Source organism: Lemur catta, chromosome 7 (assembly GCF_020740605.2).
Source record: "Lemur catta isolate mLemCat1 chromosome 7, mLemCat1.pri, whole genome shotgun sequence".
Taxonomy (NCBI): Eukaryota; Metazoa; Chordata; class Mammalia; order Primates; family Lemuridae; genus Lemur; species Lemur catta.
In genome coordinates, this window is record NC_059134.1 from 59,509,459 (window position 1) to 59,530,404 (window position 20,946).

At 57.5% G+C, this 20,946-nt stretch overlaps 1 protein-coding gene across 2 annotated transcripts in view; it reads left to right on the forward strand.

Moving 5' to 3' along the window:
• PDE2A (phosphodiesterase 2A) overlaps positions 1-20,946 on the forward strand; it is a 94,330-nt gene that overhangs the window by 17,327 nt on the left and 56,057 nt on the right. The window contains exon 2 of one of the 2 annotated variants that reach the window (XM_045555538.1): positions 13,210-13,282. In XM_045555538.1, coding sequence (XP_045411494.1) covers positions 13,264-13,282 — 19 coding nt within the window. In that variant the 5' untranslated portion in view covers positions 13,210-13,263. Of the gene's footprint in view, positions 1-13,092; positions 13,283-20,946 lie in introns of those variants that run through there. The other variant, XM_045555537.1, reaches the window with a different exon arrangement.

The following is a 20,946-nucleotide window of genomic DNA, read 5'->3' on the forward strand; positions in this document are numbered from 1 at the left end:
GAAAGTGACCTGCTAAAGCTCGCTTTAGTCATTAGGGACAGACTGAGACTTTGGGCTCTGCTCAGGTCCTGCTAGACCCCAGCTAGGACCTCTTGCCCCAGCCTTGCTGGCCGAGGTATCTCCAAAAGGTGGGGAGAGCACATGGGTGACTTTGCCCTCAGTTTGAATGAAATTTGCATGGGCAAGGGCTGTGCTGATGGCCCCTCCTCACTGTGTCAGGCGGATTGGCTTGGTTTGTGTGTGGTAGGGAGGGGGGTGTCCAGGGAAGGATCTGGGAAGTCAGGGGCTTGGCTAAGGTCAGCAAGGGATTAGGCCCAGAAATTGATTCTAACTTGGGTCATCGGGCACTCAGCCCAGACCTATGCTGTGTCCCTTCCTCCTCACCCTCAGGGACCTTTGGCTGAGCTGGGCACCTGTAGGAGGCCAGGGCACCCCTGAGCCCCTCACACCCTCCTCAGGGCTCTTCTTGGCCTTGGGGCTTGATATTGGGCCCACTGTGCTGAAATTTATCTGGGCAGAAAGGGACCTTTAGCCCCGTTGTTCTGTTGAAGAAACGGAGGTCCCAAGCTAGCAGTGACTCATCCAGGGTTACAGCAGGTCAGCGTCTGGGCCGGCCCCGCTGCCGGGCCCTCGGCTTGTCTACACTCCCCCCCCACTCTCAGCTCTCCCCGTGCCTCTCTCCCAGCCCGCTGTGCGCCATTGCTGGGCCTGCCAGCCTTGATGGATGGCCCTGCAGCTCAGCCTCCCTCCCGTTCCTCTCCGGATGCCGGGCCGTTAGCCTCCTAATCACCAGTCCTGTCTGGTGGCCACCAAGCCATCCATCTCCCCACACAGCCTTGCCCGGCACAGGTGGTTTTCTTTGGGGCACAGCAGGGTGCAGAGGGTCTTGCTCCTCTGAGGCTGAGCTGAGAGTTTAGCTGCAGCCCCCATTCTAGAGGGCCTCCAGGTCAGGGAACAGCCTGCATCCCCACCTGCACCACCTTGCTGGAGTGCCCGAAATCCCTCCTGGGCCTCCCATGGGCACCTATACATGCATACCCGCATGTGTGCTCACAGTAACACTAATAAAAGCTTTCATGTATCAAAAAAGTATTATATGCCAAGCATTGTGCCAGAGCTGTGTATATATAATCTCATGCATCCTGTTAGTTCGTTGGTAACCCTACTGTACAGATAAGGAAATTGAGGCTCAGAGAGATTAAGTGACTTGCACTAGGAAAGGGAGGAGCTGGGATTTGAACTTCACTCTGTATGGCTCACATATTGCATTCACAGCTCCTCTGCTCTGCTGACTCAGCACAGGCACACATGTGCACATGAACATGAACTACCATATTGGCTCTTGCTCTTGCACCACCCATCTACCCAGTCTGGGTTCCTGAGGAGTGAGCAGAATGCTGGGTTGCAGAGGTGATGAAGAGTCACTGCTTATTGTCCCCAGGCTGCCCCGACTCTCACCCTAGCTGTGACACTGGCGGGCCAGGGCGCTGCGTGGAGGAGGCAGCCTCCAGGCAGTGGGAAGTGGAGGCTGGGAGGCAGTGGATCGATCATCCCTGCAGCGCCGCCTTCCAGGAACTGGGGCCCAGGGGAGTATGGCACCACGGGTCGATTTTCTAGGCTGCGGCTCAAGTCCAGTGTATGTAGGGTGAGAGTGTGTGGGGTGAGGCTGGTGTGCAGCTGCCAGCCTCCCCCTGCCCCTTCTGCTCCTGCCTTTCACCTGCCTTTCACCTGCGGCCCCATGCCTGCCCTCTCTCCCCTTACTGCCCCTGCCATGGGCACTGCAGACACTGAGGGTCAAACTCCCAGCTCCCAGGTGCCTACGTGTGCCCACTGCTGCCCGGCCGCCCAGGCCCGCCCCGCCCCAGAGGCAGATCTTGGGGTGGGTGCTGCGAGAGCCGCCCTACGCTGTTGTGGTGAAGACGGGCAGGGAGGCCGGGAGCTGCGGGGAGGCGAGGCAACCCACCACACAGCCTTCGGAGACCTCCATGGGCAGTTTAATGAGATAATAGATGTAAAGGGGCACATAGTAGGCACTTCATTCATCTTGTCCTGCTCCTCCCTTGTGTCTGGAAAGACCAGGACTGGCAGGGTGGCTCTGAGGGCACGTGAGCTCCCAGAGCTGGCTGTCAGGTGCGGCTGACAGTGTTAGCAAGCCCACGGACAGTTAGCTCAGAGTTGTGAGTTGCGGGGGTGGGGTGGGGGGTGGGATGTGGAGTGGAGGGAGGGAGGGAGAGAGAGAGAGATATTAGCACCTGACAGTCTAGCCAAGTGCTGTCACCCATCCTGACAAGGAGAGAAGGGGCTTCTGGTGCTAGGAGCGGTGGCAGCCAGAGCAGGACTTGGGACCCTCCCCAGGCCACCCCACACCCTCCCTCTGAGAGGGGCTCCTGAGCCAGCCTGGTCACCCGCCTTCTTGGCTGCCCCCAGCCCATGGAGGAGCCTCCACCAGGCCCCCCAGCCTGCACTGGCGTCAGGAGAGCTGGGGCTGTCCTGGGCAGGCTGCGGGCTGCGGGTGTTAGAGCACAGCGCTTTCCTCTTCATCCCTACCCGGTTCCTGGGGGCGTTAAATGAGCTGTTGCCTGTCAAGTGCCTGCCACTTCCCTGACCCCAAGGACGGGCTGCACGGGGTCCCCAGAGCCTGCCTGCCTGGTCCCAGCGCTGAGATGGCCAGCTGTGTCCTGGGGCCCATGCCCTAACACCGGGCGTGTTGCTGAGGAAGAAGGAAGTAAACATGGGGGTGGGGCTGGAGCTCTGACACCCCAGGGGTCCTATCTTAGGCCCTGCCATCTTCTCTTTCACCCTGGTATGCCCACAAGTGTGGCTCTCTGCACTAAGAGAGCCTCCCTGGGCAACAAAGGCGTGTGGTCTCTCTTCGGGTGGGGGTGGGGCTGGGAAGGAGGCTGGGCTGGGATTCCCAAGGCCTGACTTGCTGCTACTCAGACACTGCGTCATTGTAAGATCTTGGGCAAGATCTGTCTCCTTGGGGGTAAGGGAGACATGTGACCCCTGACCTCCAGAGACTCTTTTGTGAGGTTTGTGCCTAGATGATTCTGTGTTCTAGGGGAGAGGCCAGGGTGGTGGGGTGGTGGCGCAAGGCTGGTGACACCCATGCCACTGATGGGCAGATGGAGGAGGAAGGACCAAGGACGTGGTGGCTTTGCCCTGGTATTGCTGGCAGTCTGCCCTGCTGCTGGCTGCTCCGCCTCTGCACCGCATTGCCCTGCCTGGCCGCTCTACTCCTGGTCCTCTGCCTTTATTACTGCCTCCTGCCTCAGGCTCGTCTCCTCTGTCCTGCATCCATCTCTGTCATTCCCCTGTGCTCGCCCCCACTGTCTGGTGCACCCTCTCCCTCCCTGGGAGTGCAGAGGGCCTTGCTGGGAGTTTGGCCCTCCCTGCCTCTTGTCTCTAAGGGGTCTCTGCCACTCTGGCCAGCTCTTGCCTTCTTCCGCCTTCCTGCATCTCTCTCTCTGATGGTGTCTCTGCCTCTCACCGTCTCTGGATTCCCTCTGCCTGTCTCTGCATGTTGCTCTGTGCCCTCATCTCTGTGTCTGTCTCTCAGGCCTGCCTGGTCTTGACCTCTTTGCCTCCTTCTTCTTCTTGCAAGCCCAGCCAGGGTAGCAGGTCCAGCCCTCCAGCCCGGAGAACACATGTAGCCCACCCTTCCTCTCTCTTGCTGGCTGCCTCCAAGGAAGCTCCCTCCTGATGATGTCCTCCACCCCGAGCCATGCCTTGTTGCTAGGCCTTGGGCTGGCAGCACCTGGCTTCCATAGCGACGGGTGCTTAGAAACAGAACGCCAAGTCTCCCAGCCCCAGGACAGGAGCCTTTGCTGATCGAGCGCCTTTCGATCAATCAGGAAGCACCGCCGGGGCTCTAGGCTGCCTCCAACTTGGGGCGAATGAAAAGACCATAAGAACTGCCTTTTGGAGCTCTGGGGACCGCTGGGCTGGGAGGAGTTGCTTTAGGGCAGCCCCGAAGCCAAAGAAGGAGTCAGGAGGGAGGCCCGGGGCTCTCCTCCCAGGAGTCAGCCTGTGCAGAAGGCATGAGCCTGGGAGCCAGGAGGGGTTGGGATGGAATTGCTGTTGTACCATTTCTAATTGCGTGACTTTAAACAAATGACTTCAGGTCCCAGGGCCTCAGCTTCATCAACTTTAAAATCAGGCTAATAATATCGCGAAGTATAAATGAAAGAATAGAGTGGGTGGGCCTGGCACTTAGAAGGTGGTCACCGATGGCCATTCCCCTCCCTTCCCCTTTAAAGCTGTTTAAGATTTAATTGGCAGAGAAGGAGAAGGTTCCCCATGCGTGGGGAATGGTGTAAGCAAAGGGGTGGAGGCTGCACTGTTCCCCACACATGCAGGGGTGTGAGGGGAGGACCTGGGGCCAAACCTAGAAACGGTTTGGCCAGAAGCAGCCAGGCTGAGGGGCTCTGGGATGAGGGACCCGGTCTCCTGGGAGTGGGTTTTTGCCAGGTGCAAATAAATGATGAAATTCTCTTCTAGCATTTGGGAGTCCTCGGGTGGAGAGCCACATTGGGGTCCCCTTGCCTAGTCCCATATGGTCCCCTGCCCCCACCCTGTCACTGGGCCCCAGGAAAGTGGCTTCCACTGGTTCCTCCTCCCTGCCAGGCCTGCCCACAGGGGCCACCACGACCACACAGGCTGAATCCTAGGGCCGTGGGCTGTCCACACAAGGCCCCACTCTGTCACTGTACAGATAAGGAAACTGAGGCCCAGAAGTAGGAGGGCTTTCCTGATTCTAGCCCAGCTCTCCCCTCTTTTCTGGCCTGTCTGCTAAACTGAGGACTGCTGGCTGCCGGGGAAGGTGGGGAAGGGAGGGAGGAGATGATGTGGGCTTGGGGGAAGCATGGGGGGCAGAGTCCCACATCACTGGGGCAGCCAGGGAAGGGTTAACATCCCTACATCCAAACCATGGGCACTGCCAGAGGGCTCTGAGGTGTGGTGGGGAATGAGGACAACAGTGCTGTCCTTTTCTGAACTGTTCTGTGTGCCAAGATCTGTGCTCCATACTTAAGAGCCTCATCTCATTTATTCTTGACAACCACCTTCCCAGGAAGACCAGCTGACCCCCAGTTTAGAAGTGAGGACATGGGGCCTTGAGGAGCCACTTGTGTAAGGTGACACAGCTGGAGAGTGGAGGGGTTCGACTGACTCACCCCCATGGACCCTGTTCCTCCCTGTCTGCACCTCCAGACAGCCCTCTGCTCCCCTGACACTGCCTGGGCTGGGGTGTTCATTTCCTGCTCCCCCAATCCCTGTCCTCAGCATCCCCCACAGTGGCATGCACAGGAGTGACATCCCCATTAGCTGGTCTCACAGCGACTCAAGTGGACAGACCATCAGGCTCTGAAGGGCATGGAAACTGGGTGTTGGAGTCCCGGAGTCAGGGCACCCCAGGCAGTAGGGGTAATTAATAGGGTGATAGGATCTTGGACTCCTACAGTCTCAAGACCGAGGGCTCTCGCATTCATAGAATAACGTAAGAAGCACAGACTCTTCGAACGGCAAGGTGTTATAATAGACGCTCTGATTTTCTTAAAGAATGAGGCTCTGGGAGTTCTTGGAGCTTTGAAGCCCTGTAGGACAGTTTCTGAGTTGTCAAGCAGTGTTCAGAGCATGGGGCCTTGGGTCTCCGTTGTTTATACTTTCTGGGTATTTCCAGATGTCCTGGTGTTTCTGGTGGGCTCAGCTCTTAGCAGCCTTGGTGTGTGCATTTGGGGTGCACTGGGATCCCTGACCGACTGCAGCTCAAGGCACCCTGGAGCGGGGCCAGCACAGGAATAGCTGGTGGCGGAGAGCAGGGCAGCCTCGGGGCTGCAGGTGTCTGGGTGGGGCTGGGTGGGGCTCTGGGTGGCCACCTTGGCAGAGGACCAGCCTGCCTTCTCTATCCACCCACCCAGCCTGCCACCAGGGCAAACGAGTCTCCACGTGGCTCTCCTAGGGCTGGAGTCAAAGAAATCTCCCTCCCCCACCCCAGGTCCTGCAGCCTGGGCGGCAGGAGGTGCCACTGAGGGGAAGAGACGGGGCTGGGAGTGGGGGGGTGGGGCATGGGGATGCGAGGCAGACTGGAGCTCAGCGAGGGGATGTGGCTCGGTGGAGCTTGCCGGAGAGTTCCTCCAGACTGCCTCTGCCCTGCTGCTGCGGGCCCCTGAGGATGGTGGTTGAGGTGGGGGGATCCTGAGTGCCTTGAGCCCACTGTCTGTCCCAGGGGTAGGCTGAGAGCCAAGAGCTCCTTTTTCCCACCTCTGCCCAAAGCTGAAAAAGTTGTTAGAGCTGCTGAGAAAGCTGGAATCTGTCCCTCCCTTTGCTCATCTTCCTTCCTGGTTTCCATGGGAATCTGTGGCTCAGAATGATCAGGGGTTGACAGGGTGGTTCTGTGGGAGGAGTCAGAGTCACGCAGAGCCACCCCACTGGGGAAGGAGCTGGCTGGTGAGAAAGTGAGCTCCCCGCCCCTGGGAGTGTGCGAGCAGGGCAGGGGCTGGATGGCCTGGCGGAGTGACTTCAGAAAGGGGTTCATATGGGGGAGAGGAAGCAGTCTGGAGACTACATCCTTGGGATGATTGGTCCATGTGGCCCCACCTTCCAGATGTCCCTGAGCCTCAGAGAGGGGGTTGCCACACCCTAGGCTCTGCCCCTGATCTGTCCCCGACTCCTGCTCTCTATGCCCGGCCTCATGCTGGACGTGGACACTGAGCTGAATCAGACCCAGTCTCTGCTAGAGGAGCCCCAGTCTGATGCGGGATGCGGGGGGCACACAGGGAAACAGATACAGTTGGGTAAGTCCTACAAAAAGGGGAGACCTGTCTTGAAGGAAAACCACTGATTCCTGTAGTCCATAGGTGTCTTTCTGAGCAATTCTTCTGGGTCCAGCTTTGTTCTAGATGCTGGGGCAAAACAGCAGTAAGCAAAACAGAAAAAAGTCCTGTCCCCTGGAGCTGACAGCGTGGTGGGGAGGCTGGGCTCCTCCAGACAGTGAGGAGAAGTGCTGGGGAGTGGTGGGGAGTGAGGCCAGAGGGCAGAGTGTGGGCGCAGCAGGAGAGGAGGCTTTGCCCAGCCTGAGAGCCTAGAAAGCCTTGGAAGCCAGGACAGGGTTCCACTTGGTCCCATGAGCACCGGGGAGCCATGTGGGTGGGGGTGAGGCAGTCAGACTCAGGTATAGAAAAGGGTTCTCTGGCAAGTGTGGGCACCGGGGGGAAGGAGGCACTGCAGCATGTGCAGGAGCCAGGGCAGCGTGTGTTTGAGGACGTGTGTGTGTGTGTGTGTGTGTGTGTGTGTGTGTCTGTGGAGAGACTCCGTGCGTCGGGGGCGTGTGTGTATGATTGTGTGTGGCCCGGCAGCCCATGTAGAGAAAGGATGGAGTCTGTGGGTGATGGGGAGCAGAGGCTAAGGCCCAAGGTGTGTCATGGCTCAAGTCTCCTGGACCTTAGCTCCCGTGCCAGCCAGCAGGTCCTGGACTGGTCCTGGACTAGAATCCTATGGGTTCCCTTCCCCCAGGAGGGTCACAGAGCCAGCATCTGCTGCAGAGAAGACAAGTATGTATGCAAATAATACGGAAACGGATGGGACCTGTGGCTGACCCACCCCATGTCACCTTATCCCCTGAGCCTGAGTTTATTCAGCCTGTGCCCTTCCTGACTCAGAGCTGCTGGGAGCAGGTCCTGAACACCCAGAGCTGAAATCTATATTGTCCCCAACACCTGCCTGTGGTCAGATCCTCTCTCTGTGAGGACCACCCCACATCTGGAGCCACAGCCAGTGGACATAAAGCTGGACCCGGACTAGTGGTCAGGTGTGAAGTTGAGCACACACACACACATTCACACACATGAACGCATATACATGCTACACCTGGACACTTGTGCATACACAGGACTGCACACGCATACCTGCATGTACACTTGTACCTGCACACAGACACATACCTGTTGGCATGCACACACGCATGTGCCCACTTCTATAGCTACACATACGTATCTGTGTGCACACACATAAGTTTAGCTATACCATGGAAGTATCACACAACCTCACAATCATACAAACTTATAAACATACACTCACACCCTCTCCCATCTTCACACACATCACATTCACACACCCGGATGCAGCCTTGCACACGTGCACATCACACACAGAGCTGCCTAAGGGTGGCTCACCCCTGCCCAGGTGCACACCCATGCCCACCCCAGGCTGAAGTGTTGAGGACAGAGTTAACCCACAGAGATGTCGGTTTCCTCCAGGAAGTTTCCCGGATTGTCCATTTGCAGAGATCTTGGCAGTGGGGCTCTATTTTCGTCCACAGGCTCTACTCCAGGTCATGGAGAGACCGAGCCATACACACTCTCTCCTGAGGAGCCTCCCATATTGGGATCTGGTCCTTGCTCATAGTCCTTGGGCCTGTCACACCCAGCCAGGCCTGCCTGGATCCTGCCTCCCTTCACCGCAGCTGCCCGAGTACTCAAAGAGAACCAGGACCACTTTTGTAGCTGCTGAGAAGTCTGAGGCCACAGAGTGTTGGAGTCTTGCCTAAAGTCATCCAGCTGTCAGGGAAGGGCTTGGGTTTGAACCCTGGGCTTCTGACCACGGTCAGCAGCAGCAGGATAGAGGCATGTCAAGCGCCAGACAGGCTCATGGAAGCAGGACACATGGTCATGGGGGATGGGAACAGATTTAGGCCCTAAGGAGGGTCTGCCAGTACCAAGTGTGGGAGACAGAGGGATGGCAAGAGGGAAACCCTCCTTCTACTTCACCAGAGCTCACTGGGCACCACAGTGTTCCCAGCCTGAGCTGGACCACGGGGACTCAGGAAAAGATCTGACAGTCCCTGCCCTTGAGGAAGGGCTAGAAAGATGTGAGAAGGAGAAAGGGCAGTGTAGACTGGGGAAATCTTGGTGGGAGCTACTTCTTATTGGGTGGGGGTTTTCTTCCCGTATGTATCTTGAAAATCTGACTTTTTAATTTCTTTATCTTCAATATATAACATCCAGTAAATTCTCAGTATATGTTTGTGGCATGAATGAATGGACAAACAAATGCACGACATTGACAGGCAGCTATGCCTTTGGAAGGGCATTGAAAGTGGGAAGGGAACAGGTTGAGCAAAGGCAAGGAAGTGGAAAAAAAGCCAGAAGTTCAGAGTGCAGGGGAGTCAGGCATGGCTGATGGTAGGAAGCGGTAGGAGAAGAAGCAGGAAAAAGTCATCTGCATACCGTGCTAAAAGTTTGGATGTTGCCTTGGAGGCCACAGGGAGCCCAGTGAAGATCATGCGCAGGGGGGTGGCACGGTCAAGTGAATCTGCCCTAGTGGGCCTGGGCTACACAGTAGATGCTCATCCTTACGAAAGAGCACTGGGTTTGGGGTCAATTGGCCTGGGTCCATGCTCCTGTACTAACCAGCTGGGTAATCTTGGGTAAATGTCTACATCTCTCTGAACCTCAGTTTCCTTATTTGTCAAATGGGGCTAAAGTAGTACTTCCTGAGGCTATTGGATGGGGCCTGGGTGAGGAAGAACTTTGTAAGCACAAGGCCCCACCAATGGAAGGCATCACTATTATTAGGAACAAGGCAGGGCTGGTCCCTGGACAGGGCCTGAGGTCGGGTAGGCTATCAGCTGAGTCACCTTTTCCTGAAATACCCAGTCTGGAACAGCTGAGCCACTAGGCACAGGCCAAGTGGGCCCTGAGGTGGTGAGAGAAAAGGAGGTTGTCTAGAGGGGCTGGGTCAGGCATTCCTGAGCTGGAGCTGGGAGGACAGCTGGAGCAGGGGTAGGCTTTCTGGTGTTAGAAATGGGGAGAGGGTGCAGGGACTGGGATAGTAGGATCCTTAGCCACCGCATTGTTGGGGACAAAAGGAGAGCTGGGAAAATCTGTTTTTCTTACCTGCCTTTGCTCAAGAAGCAGGGAATGAATTTAAGGCACAGACAGGAACCAGATGGGCTCGGTTTGAATTTCGGCTCTGCTACTTACTACTAGCTGTGTGACTGTGGACAAGTTACTTAGTCTCTCTGTGCTTCAGTTTTCCTTAATCTGTCAAATGTGGCTAATAATAGATCCTACTGTATAATGTTGAGAAGATGAAATGTGAGGCATATAGTACATGCTCAATAAATGTTAAAGCCTCCCATTCCCAGATGTACACACTTAGCGCTTGGGGGCCAGCCCTGACCCTTGTCTCCAGAGGCGAGCCAGGCAGAATGTACACCTGATCCGCGGTTCTCAGACTGGGCAGCAAATTAGAATCACCTGGGAACATTTAAGAATATCTGGGATGGGGGTTCCAGGCATCAGCATTTTTAAATGCTCCCAAGTGATCCTAACATGAGCCAGGATGAGAGGCCAGCACAGGCTCACAGAATGCAGAGTTGGAGTGAGGGCAGGGATCCACGTGGGAGTGGAGCAGGGTCACTTCCTAGCTACGACAGCTTGGCAAGGCCTTTAAATGTGCCACCTCAAGGAGTCTTGGTTGCCCCCTCTGGGAAGGGGCTGGCTGGGGAATTTCAAGGGTTGCATGAGAGGATGTTTGTGAAAGGGCTCTGTATCCTACCAAGCGCTGAAAGAAAGAAGTTTGCTTATTTATTGAATCTAGAGTAATAGTGTCTCACATATGGGGAAATTGAGGCCCAGAGAGGTGCTGCGGCTTGCCCAGCATCACACAGTAAGTCTATGACAGAGTTAGGACTCAGACCCCTGAGGAATGCTTGAATCTGAAAGATCGACACAGAGAGAATCTCTGAGTTGAGGGAGATGTGGAGCATGTACCTGGTACCCCATCCAGCGAGCTGCAATACGAGAGACTCAAGTAAGATTTAAGAAATAACTTTTCAAGAAGTGAGTGCTGTGAAGCCCATGCCTAGGATTGGGAGCCCGAGGGACAGTGGCTGTGCCAGGCCAGGGTTGGCTTTTGACTCCAGGGTCCGAGATGGCTTCCCCTGAAGAAGAAGTAGCTCTGACCAGTGGCCACAACAGATACCTCCTGGGCACCGGTGTCCCACCCAAGTGATCCAGAGCCCAGGACTGAGCCAGTGACACATGCTCAGGATTTACCAAGAGATTTGTGCACCAAGCTCAGGACTCAGACTTAGTCCTTACAATAGCCCTTCCCTTGGTCATCCTCTTTTACAGAGGAGAAAACCGAGTCCAAAAAAAGGAAAGGAAGCTTTTTTGGCGGCCAGAGCCTTTACACATCTTGGCCCATGTAATGTTTTCTACAGTGTAAATAAGTAGGACAAATTGCCCGTGTTTTTAAGATGCAGTAAAATACGTTGACTCCCCACCTCTCCCTAAGTCCCAGACACACTTCTTGGAAAGACACAAAAGGGGCTACCCAGAGGATTAAGATAGTATCCAGGGAAAGCCTCCTGGAAGAGGTGGGCCTCCAAATGGCCCCTGAATGATAAGCAGGCTGAAAGGATTTGGGAGGGCACTGGGGGAGGGGTGGCACGGGTAAAGGCCTGGAGGTGAGAATGAGTCAGTCCCTGATCTGAGTAGAGCAAGACTAAATTTAAGGAACGGTGGGGAGAGGAAGTCAAAGCTGGATAAACAAGTCAGGGTTCAGTTTACAGGGTCTGGTATGTCAGGCCAAGGGTTCAGGCTTTATTGTGCTGGTAGTAGGGAGCTACTGAAGGGGTTCGAGCAGGGGAGGAAGTGTGTCCAGAGCTGATCTTCAGAAAGAAAGGTGGGAGAAATTGTAGCATGGAGAGCCACCCCCTGAGCGGGTGGGATGGCCAGGACTCTGCCAAGTCTGTGTGCCAGGTGCCTGGACTGTGTCCAGGACTGGGCTCAGTGACTCAACATTGAGAAAATCACTCCCCAGGGAGAAAGGGCCCTGATGAATCACCCAAGTGAGGTGGGGAGGCTAGGAGGCTGGGGGTTCACTGACTCACCCTGCAAGAGTTGGGTGGACAGTGGCAGAGAGAGGGGTGGGCAGTGCAGTGGGAAAGATTCAGGTCAGACCACAGTGAGGGCTGTCAGGGGATTCTGCCTTCCCACCATTCCTGGCTTTGGTATTCTTGGCAGTCCTGTGAGGGAGATGGGAAAACTGAGGCCCAGGAAACAGGGGAGGGGATGTGACCAAGGTCATGTAGCAAGTGGCTGGCATAGGCTGAGCGAGACTCAAGCGCACCCTCGGTCCAGACACGTTCCACCTCCCCAGCCGCTCTCACGCCAAGCAGAAGCTAAGAACCGGGTCAGTCCAGGCGGGGAGCTGACCCCAATGACCCCCCTCCCCCCGCCAAGCAGATGGCAACTGAGGCCTGGCTGCGCCGCCGCGATGCGACAGCAGGGGGCGCAGGAGCGTCACGGCTGCAGCAGGCTCCTGAACCCAGAGGCCGCTCTGCGGAGAAATGCGCTCCGGGCGTGCGAGTCCCACCGCGGAACTGCAGACTGTGTGGCCCCGCGGCCTGCGTCCTCTCCGGCCTCCGGGGACTCCGACGCAGACCTGCTTGCCCAGTGCTGGGTGCCTAGTGCCCTTGCCCCCACTCCGGAGTGGTGCGCCTGTCCGCGTGTGCGCTCCGGTGTCTGTGCGCACGTGTCTCCCTGGCTGATTTGCTACTGCTCCAGGGCCTGTCCGTGTCGGAGCGACCTCTGAAATTCTCCCTGACTTCCCTTTCCTCCAGGGGTGAGGGACAGGAGCAAGCCCAGAGTTCCTGTAGCGTCCGCGCCCCGTCCCCTATCTTCTCCCGCCCCTCCCCCCAGAGCGCTGGTCTCTTGCCCGCGGCTCGGGCCGAGCTCCGGGACTCACAGTGGTGGTGGGGGGAGAGGACGCGATCAGACTGGGTGGGGGCTCCGAGATCCGAGAGGAGGGCGGCGGGGCACGGGAGGGGAGCGGGGCCTCAGAGCCGGCTACCTGGCGGGGATCCTAATAGCAGACACGCTGCAGGAATGCAGGGAATCTAGGGAGCGGGGCGAGGGGGAGGCGAGAGCCGAGGAGGGCTCCGGTGGGGTCCGAGATCCGACGGGCTGAGAGGTGCCGTCCGCCGCAGCGGGAGTGGGCGGGGCCGGGGCCGGGCCGGGGGCGGGGCCGGGCGGCCTGGGGGCGGGCAGGGGGCGGGGCCGGGGCGGACACTCCCGCGGACCCGGCGAAGCTGTCGCGGACGCGCTGACCGAGCGCAGCGGTCGGGCCGGCGGGCGGGCGGGCGGCTGCGAGCATGGTCCTGGTGCTGCACCACATCCTCATCGCTGTTGTCCAATTCCTTAGGCGGGGCCAGCAGGTCTTCCTCAAGCCGGACGAGCCGCCGCCGCCGCCGCAGCCATGCGCCGACAGCCTGCAGGTAGGGGGGCCCCGCTCTGGGCACAAGGGGAACGGGGTGCCCGGCGAGTGCCGGGCCGGGTCCTCCGCGGAGCATGCAGTCTCCGGCTCCGGGGTCCACCCTGGCCCGAGCCCTCTGAACCCTCCTCCTGAACCCGAGGCAAGGAACCCTCCCCTACTTCTGAATCCTACTCCTGTGCTGGGACTGCGGCTCATACTCGAGCCCTTGAAGCCCCAGCTCACAGTCCAAACGCCAGCACAGACTCTGAACCCCATTCGGATCCGGGACGGGAGTCCACACCAAGCACTGAACTCCCCATTCACAGTGCGACCCCAGTCCACACTTGACAGCTCTGCCTAAGCCTCAGCCCCAGATAAGTGGAGGACCCCTGCCCAATCCTCTGAACGTTCGCTATACATATGGGATTCGAGCACACCCAGAACACCTGAACCCCCAGCGCTCTGCTGGGACCCCACTTCACAGCTGGGGCCTCACCCCACGCCCCTGAAGCCCCACATCACAGACTCAACCATGCACCCATCCAGATGCCTACTCAAACATCTGGACTTCAGTCAGCCAGGACCACCCAGGGTCCAAAGCCCTCTTTCCATCAGAGCTTCTCTTGCCTGCTCTACAGGACCCCCCACCCCATTCCTTTCCTCCCTCCTGTATTTGGGGTCGCCTGGTCTTTTCCTTCTGGTCTCCCCCTCCCTCTCTTTTCTCTCCAGGTGTGCTGGTGCCACTGCATTCCTTGGGTTTCTCCTCTGGGTTCTCTCCAAGTCTCCTCGGGCTCTCTCTGCCCTTCGGCTGCTCTCTCTCCTTTGGTCTCTTGCCCTGTGTGCCCACCTCTCTTGGTCTATCTGTCTCTCTCTCCAACTTCTCTAGGTCTCTGTCTTTGTTCTGAGGTCTCTCTCTGTGGTCATCCCTTCTTATATCTGCCTCTGCTTTGGGATGAGGAGGGGGCAGGCTCAGAGTGCAGGGTCAGCGCCCCCTGTTCTGAGGCACAGTGTGCTGTGGGCTCAGGTGGAGAGGCCTGAACATGGAGCGTGCTGCCCCCGAGTGGTGCCCGGGGATCTGAGGCGGGTGGGGATGCCGTGGTGGGGTGCTGGTGTTTGTAACTTATAAAGCTCCCATCCCCGCTGCCCTGGTCTTGACAGAGGCAGCTGGGCGTGGGATGGGCGAGAGGAGTAGACTGCAACCTGCTGCCAGTCACCTGTAGTGGGGTGAGTCTGGGATGCCTGTGTCTGTGTGAGTGTTTCCATGTGTGTGTGGCGTGGGCTGGGTTGCGTGTGTTGGGTGTGCCTTGTGTGTGATCATGTGTGTTGTGTCAAGTCTGGTTGCGTCCTCATGAGGGGGATCATGTGTGGGAAGATGATGGGGAAGGCTGCATGCTGTGTGCCGCGAGGGAGGCGGCGTTGTGGGTGTGGAGTGCTAGCTGGGTGTGTGACTGCTGTGTGTGTAGGGAACTTGTGTGTATGTGTTTGGATGTCTGTCATTGTAGGGTGGAGTTGTGGGGGCGGCTTGCATGGGGGCTGTACATGTGGTCATGTATAGCCAGGAAGGGCCACTGTGGGGGCCTGATAGGTTCCATTGGATGTCTTGTCAGAGAGGAGTTGGGGGGGGTGTGTTCGCAGCCTAGGCGACTGGCTCAGAGCCACTGTGGCACACTCTGGGTTTGCTTGGGGAATATGTATATTAGAACCTGTGTGTTGGTGTTTGGGTGTCATGTATCTGCCTGGTGGCTGTTTCCGCAACTCTGGCCAGGAAAGGGTACAGCCCAGGCCAAGGGGTCCTGGGCCAGGAGCCAGTTAACCAAGTGTGTGTGTGTGTGTGTGTGTGTGTGTGTGTGTGTGTACGTGCAGGGTTGGAGTGGAAGGAGGCAGTGTGCCAGCAGGGCTATGCTGAGGGGCTGTGTGTGCCCACAAACGTGTGACATTAGGTGTGCACATTACCTATGCAGGGTGTGTCCGCATGTGTCTCAGTCTGGGTGGTATGTGTGTTGAATTTGATGGGATGCATATGTCTGTGGCTGGGAGGTGAGTGAGAGGTGTGTGAGGTGCATGGTGGGAGACTGGGTGTGAGTGTGGTGTGAAGTGTGGGTGTGTGAGCTCTGTGACTTTTTGGTGTGAGGTCTGGACTGTGTGATCTTTTCTTCCTGTGAGCTCTTTGCGTGTGTGGTGAGGAGGGAGTGAGGGGCGTCCAGTGAGCTAGGGGCTGGGGTGGGGTGTTGAGGGCTGTAGAACTTGCCGTGGCAGGTAAGGAAGTGTGTGCGGAAGGTGTGTGGTGGGAGGAATGAGGTCTGTAATGTTTGGGCTGTGTGGGACATAGCAGGTGCCCCATAAATGTTTGTGAAGTGACGTGTGTGTGCAGGGCGGGCTTGGCTGCTGTCCTGTCTTTGCTTCCCTCCCAGTTAGGTCCCCAGAGATGCCCTGTGACGTTGTTGCATGCCCCCCAGCCCAGGCTGCCCCTACCCTTTGCCCTTCATCCTCCTCGCTTTGACCAAGGCCTTTGTTTTGGGTTTCCGGCTGAGCAGGCGCTGGACAGGCAGGCGGCAGGCGATGTCGCGGTCGGGGAACCTTTGTTCTTTTCCTCTTAGCCTGACTGGTGGTGTTTGGGGCCGGGGTTTGGAGGGGTGGAGAGAGGATGCATGTGTGGGCAAGGTCGCTGTGCTTACTACACCTCACAGTGCTCTGCCGAGGGGAAGGGAGGGCCGGGGGCAGACAGTGAGGCCTGGTGGCAGCTCCAGTGGCGCCCCTTGGTGCAAGAGCAGCGTGGGCTGGGAGTGGAGTTGGGCAAGTTTGCCAACTGTGCGGTCTTAGTCCATCATGGCCCTTGGCTCATGTCACCTTGGGGGTGCTGAGCAGCCAAGCACCCCTTCTCCAGGCGCACTTCTCCTCTTCCCTTCTTTCTGTGGCTGCAGCCCCACGGAGGACCCCTGGGCTGGGAGACAACCTGGAAGATCTCGATCTCTCTCTATTTTTGTTGACCCCACATCTGATAGAGGAGAAATAGTCCTGTCCTCACAGAGACCATTTCTGAAAGGGGAGATCGGTCAGACTTTGGGGGACCCTCTAGCGTGATGGGGGAGATGCAGTCAGTCGGAGGAGCCAGGTCACACCCTCCAGAGAAAGCTACAGGAAAACCTTGCCGGGAGGGCTCTGGACAGTATTGGAGAAGACGAAAGTCCAGGACTCCTTAAAGATTGGAAGACGCCGAGACAATCAGCGTCAGTCTGGGGGAGGGGCTGGGGTTGATGCCTCAATATCACGTGCCAGAAGGTTCTCTGATATGAATGGGGTTGAGCTGGGCCTTGAAAGGGGTCTTGGGGTGGGCACAGAAATGCCTTCTGAGGCTGAGGAACATCCTGACCCAACTGGCAAAAGGGATCTCCAAGGCAGCTGGCCCCTCCCCAAACGATGCTACCTGGCTTTGCACTGCCATCCCTGGGCCTCCAGCCTTCTCAGGCTTCCATGTCACCTTTCACCATCCCATTGTCTTTGGCCGGAATTATTGTCATTGTTGTCATCATCATCTTTTAGGCAGTTCTTTCCAAATTCCAAGGTCCTTTCCACAAATGTCTCATTCAACAGATTAACTCATTCACGTGTCTAAAAGTATTTATTGAGCACCTGCTGTGTACCAGGCAGGCACAGTTTTAAGTCCTGGGGTCATAATGGTGACCAAATTGGCTTCAGGGAACTCCCACCTTCTGTGTCTAGTCACAGTCAGTCCCCTGGTCCTGGGCAGCTGGCCCTCCCTTCTGGGTTTTCCTCCGCCTGGTGCACCTGGTTCTGTGAGGCCCGGTGTGTGCACCCCATGGTGCTGGGGCTGGCTCCTGCCAGACATGAGCCCTGCTGTGTCTGGGCCTTCCCTCTCCTCATCTCATGCATCCTGAGCTTGGCTTGGCTAATCCAGATGCTCATATCTAGCATCAATTGTCCATAACCACCCTGCAGGGCTGGCAACCCAGCTGCCGACTAGTGAACCTGAGGCCCAGAGCGGGGAGGAGACTCAAGGCAGCATCCTCATCAGACTGTCCTTTCACTGGCATTCCCAGAGACCAAGAGAGGTCAGGTGGCTGGTCCAGGTCTCACAACGAGGTGGCAGGGCTGGTACCAGAATACAGCTCTTCTGGCCACAAGGCTGGGCTCTGGCCCCAGCACCGTGCTGCTCCCTGGCTGGCCTCCGTGCTGCCTGCGGCGGGTAAACGATTATTAATGACCCCCCTGGCAAGGAGACAGGAAATGTTTCCCAGCCACAGCTGGGGACCTGCTCCCTGCCAGCCCCAGCCATCCATACCCGCCCTGACCATGGTGTCGGCACCAATGTTACCTCCACTCTGCCTCAGCCTTCTTTGCTCCTCCTGCCCACCCACCCACCTTCTTGACCTTGACCTCCCAAGGGTAAATGACAAGAAGGGACAGAGTTTCCTTTTTCACATCCCTGTCCCTCACCACTATTTCCAACCTGACTCAGCTCTACCTTCCTCCTTGCCCCAAAGCAGCCAGAAGCAGCCCCTCCTCCAGGAAGTCTTCCCTGAATGCATAGCCAGCCCCTCCAGAGGCCTGGGCCTGGGGCACTGAGTCTCTCTCACTGCAGACCCTGGTCCCACTCTGATGGTTTACTCTGGTGGCCCTAGGGTTGGCCTGGGCATCTCCTGCAGCCTGTCCCCAGCTGTTGCCTTAGGACTGACATGTGGAGGATCCTCCCAGATGCCACCTCCAGGAAGCCCCCAGCCCCGCCCAGGGATTCTCACCTCCTCCAAGCACCCTTGTCCTTCTGTCCAAGCCACACATGCATACTGTCAGGCCTTTGTAGGTGAACATTAGTGAGCATCTACTATGTGGTCAACAGAGAGAATTGGTAGAGATGAGCAGGATGCGGGCCTTAAAGTTCCCCGAACCTTCCCCGAGTCTGAAGGACACTGCATCAGCCCCGTGGCAGGGAGCACTGACCTAGGCACCGGGGCTGAGGCAGGCAGAAGATTGGGATGCTGGTAGAGTGTGTGGGGAGAGAATGAGAGGGATAAACTCAGGGGCCACGTGGGAAAGAGCAGGGGCCCCTAATTCAGCCCAGAGTGGGAGGGGAGGGGCAGGCTGGGGAGCTTCCAGGAGGAAACAGATCTGAGGGCTGAGGGCTGAGCCAGGAGGCAGCTCTGGACAGGGGAGGGATGGCAACTGTGAGGGCTTGCTGGTGCAGAGAGGGAGGAGAGCCAGCGGCTGGCCCCCTCCGTGGGGCTGGACCCTGGGCCGAGTCTGGGATGGGAGGGAGTGGCAGAAGGCAAGGGGCGGGGCTGCCGAGGCCAGCTGGGCCAGACTGGCAGGACTTGTAAGCCATGGACTTTTTCCAGAGGGAACCTGGCACTGGGGGAAGCCTTGAGAGGAGGGATGTGACCTATCAGACCTGTGTGTTAGGAAGCTCCCTGGGCCACGGGGTGGAGACTGAGGTGGAGGCTGGTGTGGTCCAGGCAGGGGGTGATGAGGCCTGGACAGGAAAGTGTCTGAAGGATGGAGCAGGGAGCTGGCCAGCTGCAGAGGTGAAGGGAGAGGGAGAATGCAGCCCTGCCGGGGTCTGGGTAGGTGTCCTGCAGGCTCTGAGAGGCCCAGCAGGGAAGATGCCTGGGCCTGTGTCAGGGCCCTCTAAGGACCCGGTGGTCTCAGGTGTCCTAGGAAGTCATGCACTCTGAAGCTAACCGGAGACCTGGACCCCACTCAGGGCTGCTGCAGCCTCACCTGTAACTTGGGGGAACTCGGAATCTGCCCTGGCAACGAGTGTTCAGAATTCAAGAATTAAAACAGTCTGTGAAACGTAATACTTAATAAAATCCAAATCAAAAAATGTCTGAGCACATTCCAAAACGAGTAAAAATGTAAATTTATGAAAATGCTGAACATACGTGATTGTTCTAATGTAAATTGTAGGCGTCAGCTGCTTCCGTCAAGTCAATTTCGGATCCAGCTCCCTGGAAGCTGCTCTGATGTGGCTGCGCCCTGGGGTTCCAGGGCCTCCCCGTGCTGCTCCCTAGAGAGGAGCCGCCAGGGTCCCTCCTCCGGGGAGCCTGCCCTATGGCCGGTGGCCTCGGGGCAGGCATTTTGCTTTTCTTGTCTCCCACCCTGAGGGACTTGGCCCTGTGCACCCCGATCCATGGTTGCCTCCATGTGGGGCTTACAAGGGGAGACAGGAAGGGCAAGAGAGTTGCAGGAGCTGAGAGTGAGACGGGCTGAGACCCTGTGGTGTGGGCTCAGGGAGGGGGACGGTGGGGGAGTCAGGAAGAGTCGGGGAGAGCTGGGAGTGAGAGTGAGGAGGAGCATCCTCACCCCACCATAAATACTGGTATTTCAGCATTTAAAAGTTACACTGTTTCCCAGAACACGGGAACATGGAGGTCCAGTCTTGCAATCTCTGGTGGGGCATTGCTTGGCTCCCTGCTCCCCAGTAATCTTGCACAAGCCCATTTTCTGGGCTGCATTTCCTCACCTGTAAAAGGAGGAAGTTGGGGATCAGTATCTCCAAGGGATATGAAATCCCTAGCTCTAGGGGTGTATGACTTTGAGAATCTGGAATTGTGAGTTTGTGGGGCTCTGACTGGGGCGATTCTAGCGACTCTCTGCTCCCAGCCAGGGCTGTGTGGACGTGTGGTTGTGTGATGGCGACATTCTGTGACTTTAAGATGCTGAGGCTCCAGTTCTGTGACTTTAAGATGCTGAGGCTCCAGGAGCTTAAGATACGGACATTCTGTGAATCCAGGATTCTAGGATTTGATGACTTGATGATTCAATGATTCTAAATGGGGCTGCTGGGAAGAGCTGCAACCACCTGCCTTGTTAATGTCAATGTTCAGTTATTAAAAACATAACAAGATGCAATGGAGACAGATAGCTTGGGATGGTGGGCGCTGCCCCCACCCCCAGTGAGGGAGGGGAGGAGGGGCTGGGCTGGCACTGGAGGAGAACGGAGACCCTTTCAGCCCGGGTCACACAGGCTGTGTCTCCTGCCACAGCAGAGGTGGTGTGTGTACGTGTGAGATCTGCCACTCCCTGAGCTTGCAGGGCGAGGGGGTCGTTCCCGTCATCCCTGCCTCCATTCCTCCCGTTTCAGACTATGGCAGAGAGAGGGATGAGTACCCAGTACTCCCAGCCCCCAAAGTCTCTGGGCAGAAATGGCCACAGTGGAGGAAGGACAGGCCTGCGCACCCCGCCCCTTCCCTGACAGCACGGCCGGAGGGGGAAAACAGGACATGAGCACTTCCTGGACACAGACATGGAAACGCACGAACCCCTGCCTGCGAGGGCCCCAAGTACAAAGGGCCCAGACAAGGGCAGAGGCCAGAGCAGCCAGCGGTGTCCCATCAGCACTCCCCGAGGACAGGCTGAGGAGGAGGACCCTGCTCCTGCCGAGGGGGCAGGGAGAAGGGGTCAAGGCAGGGAGATCCCAGGCAGAGGCTGGCAGTGCTGATAGGTGCTCCCCTATGTCGTAGGCCCACAGCCCATCCTGGCAAAAGGCCAGCCGAGGGGTCTTGCGTCCTGCCCATGCCTTGCATCCAGGCCAGAGCTGGGGAGGGGTCTAGGCTCAAGGGGAGGACTTCATCCTTCCAGAGTGCCGATCCCGCTGGGTCCGTAGAAGCCCAGCACAGCTGCATGAGTCCGAGGGCTTCCCCAGACTGGTGGGTTCACAGATCAGAGTGG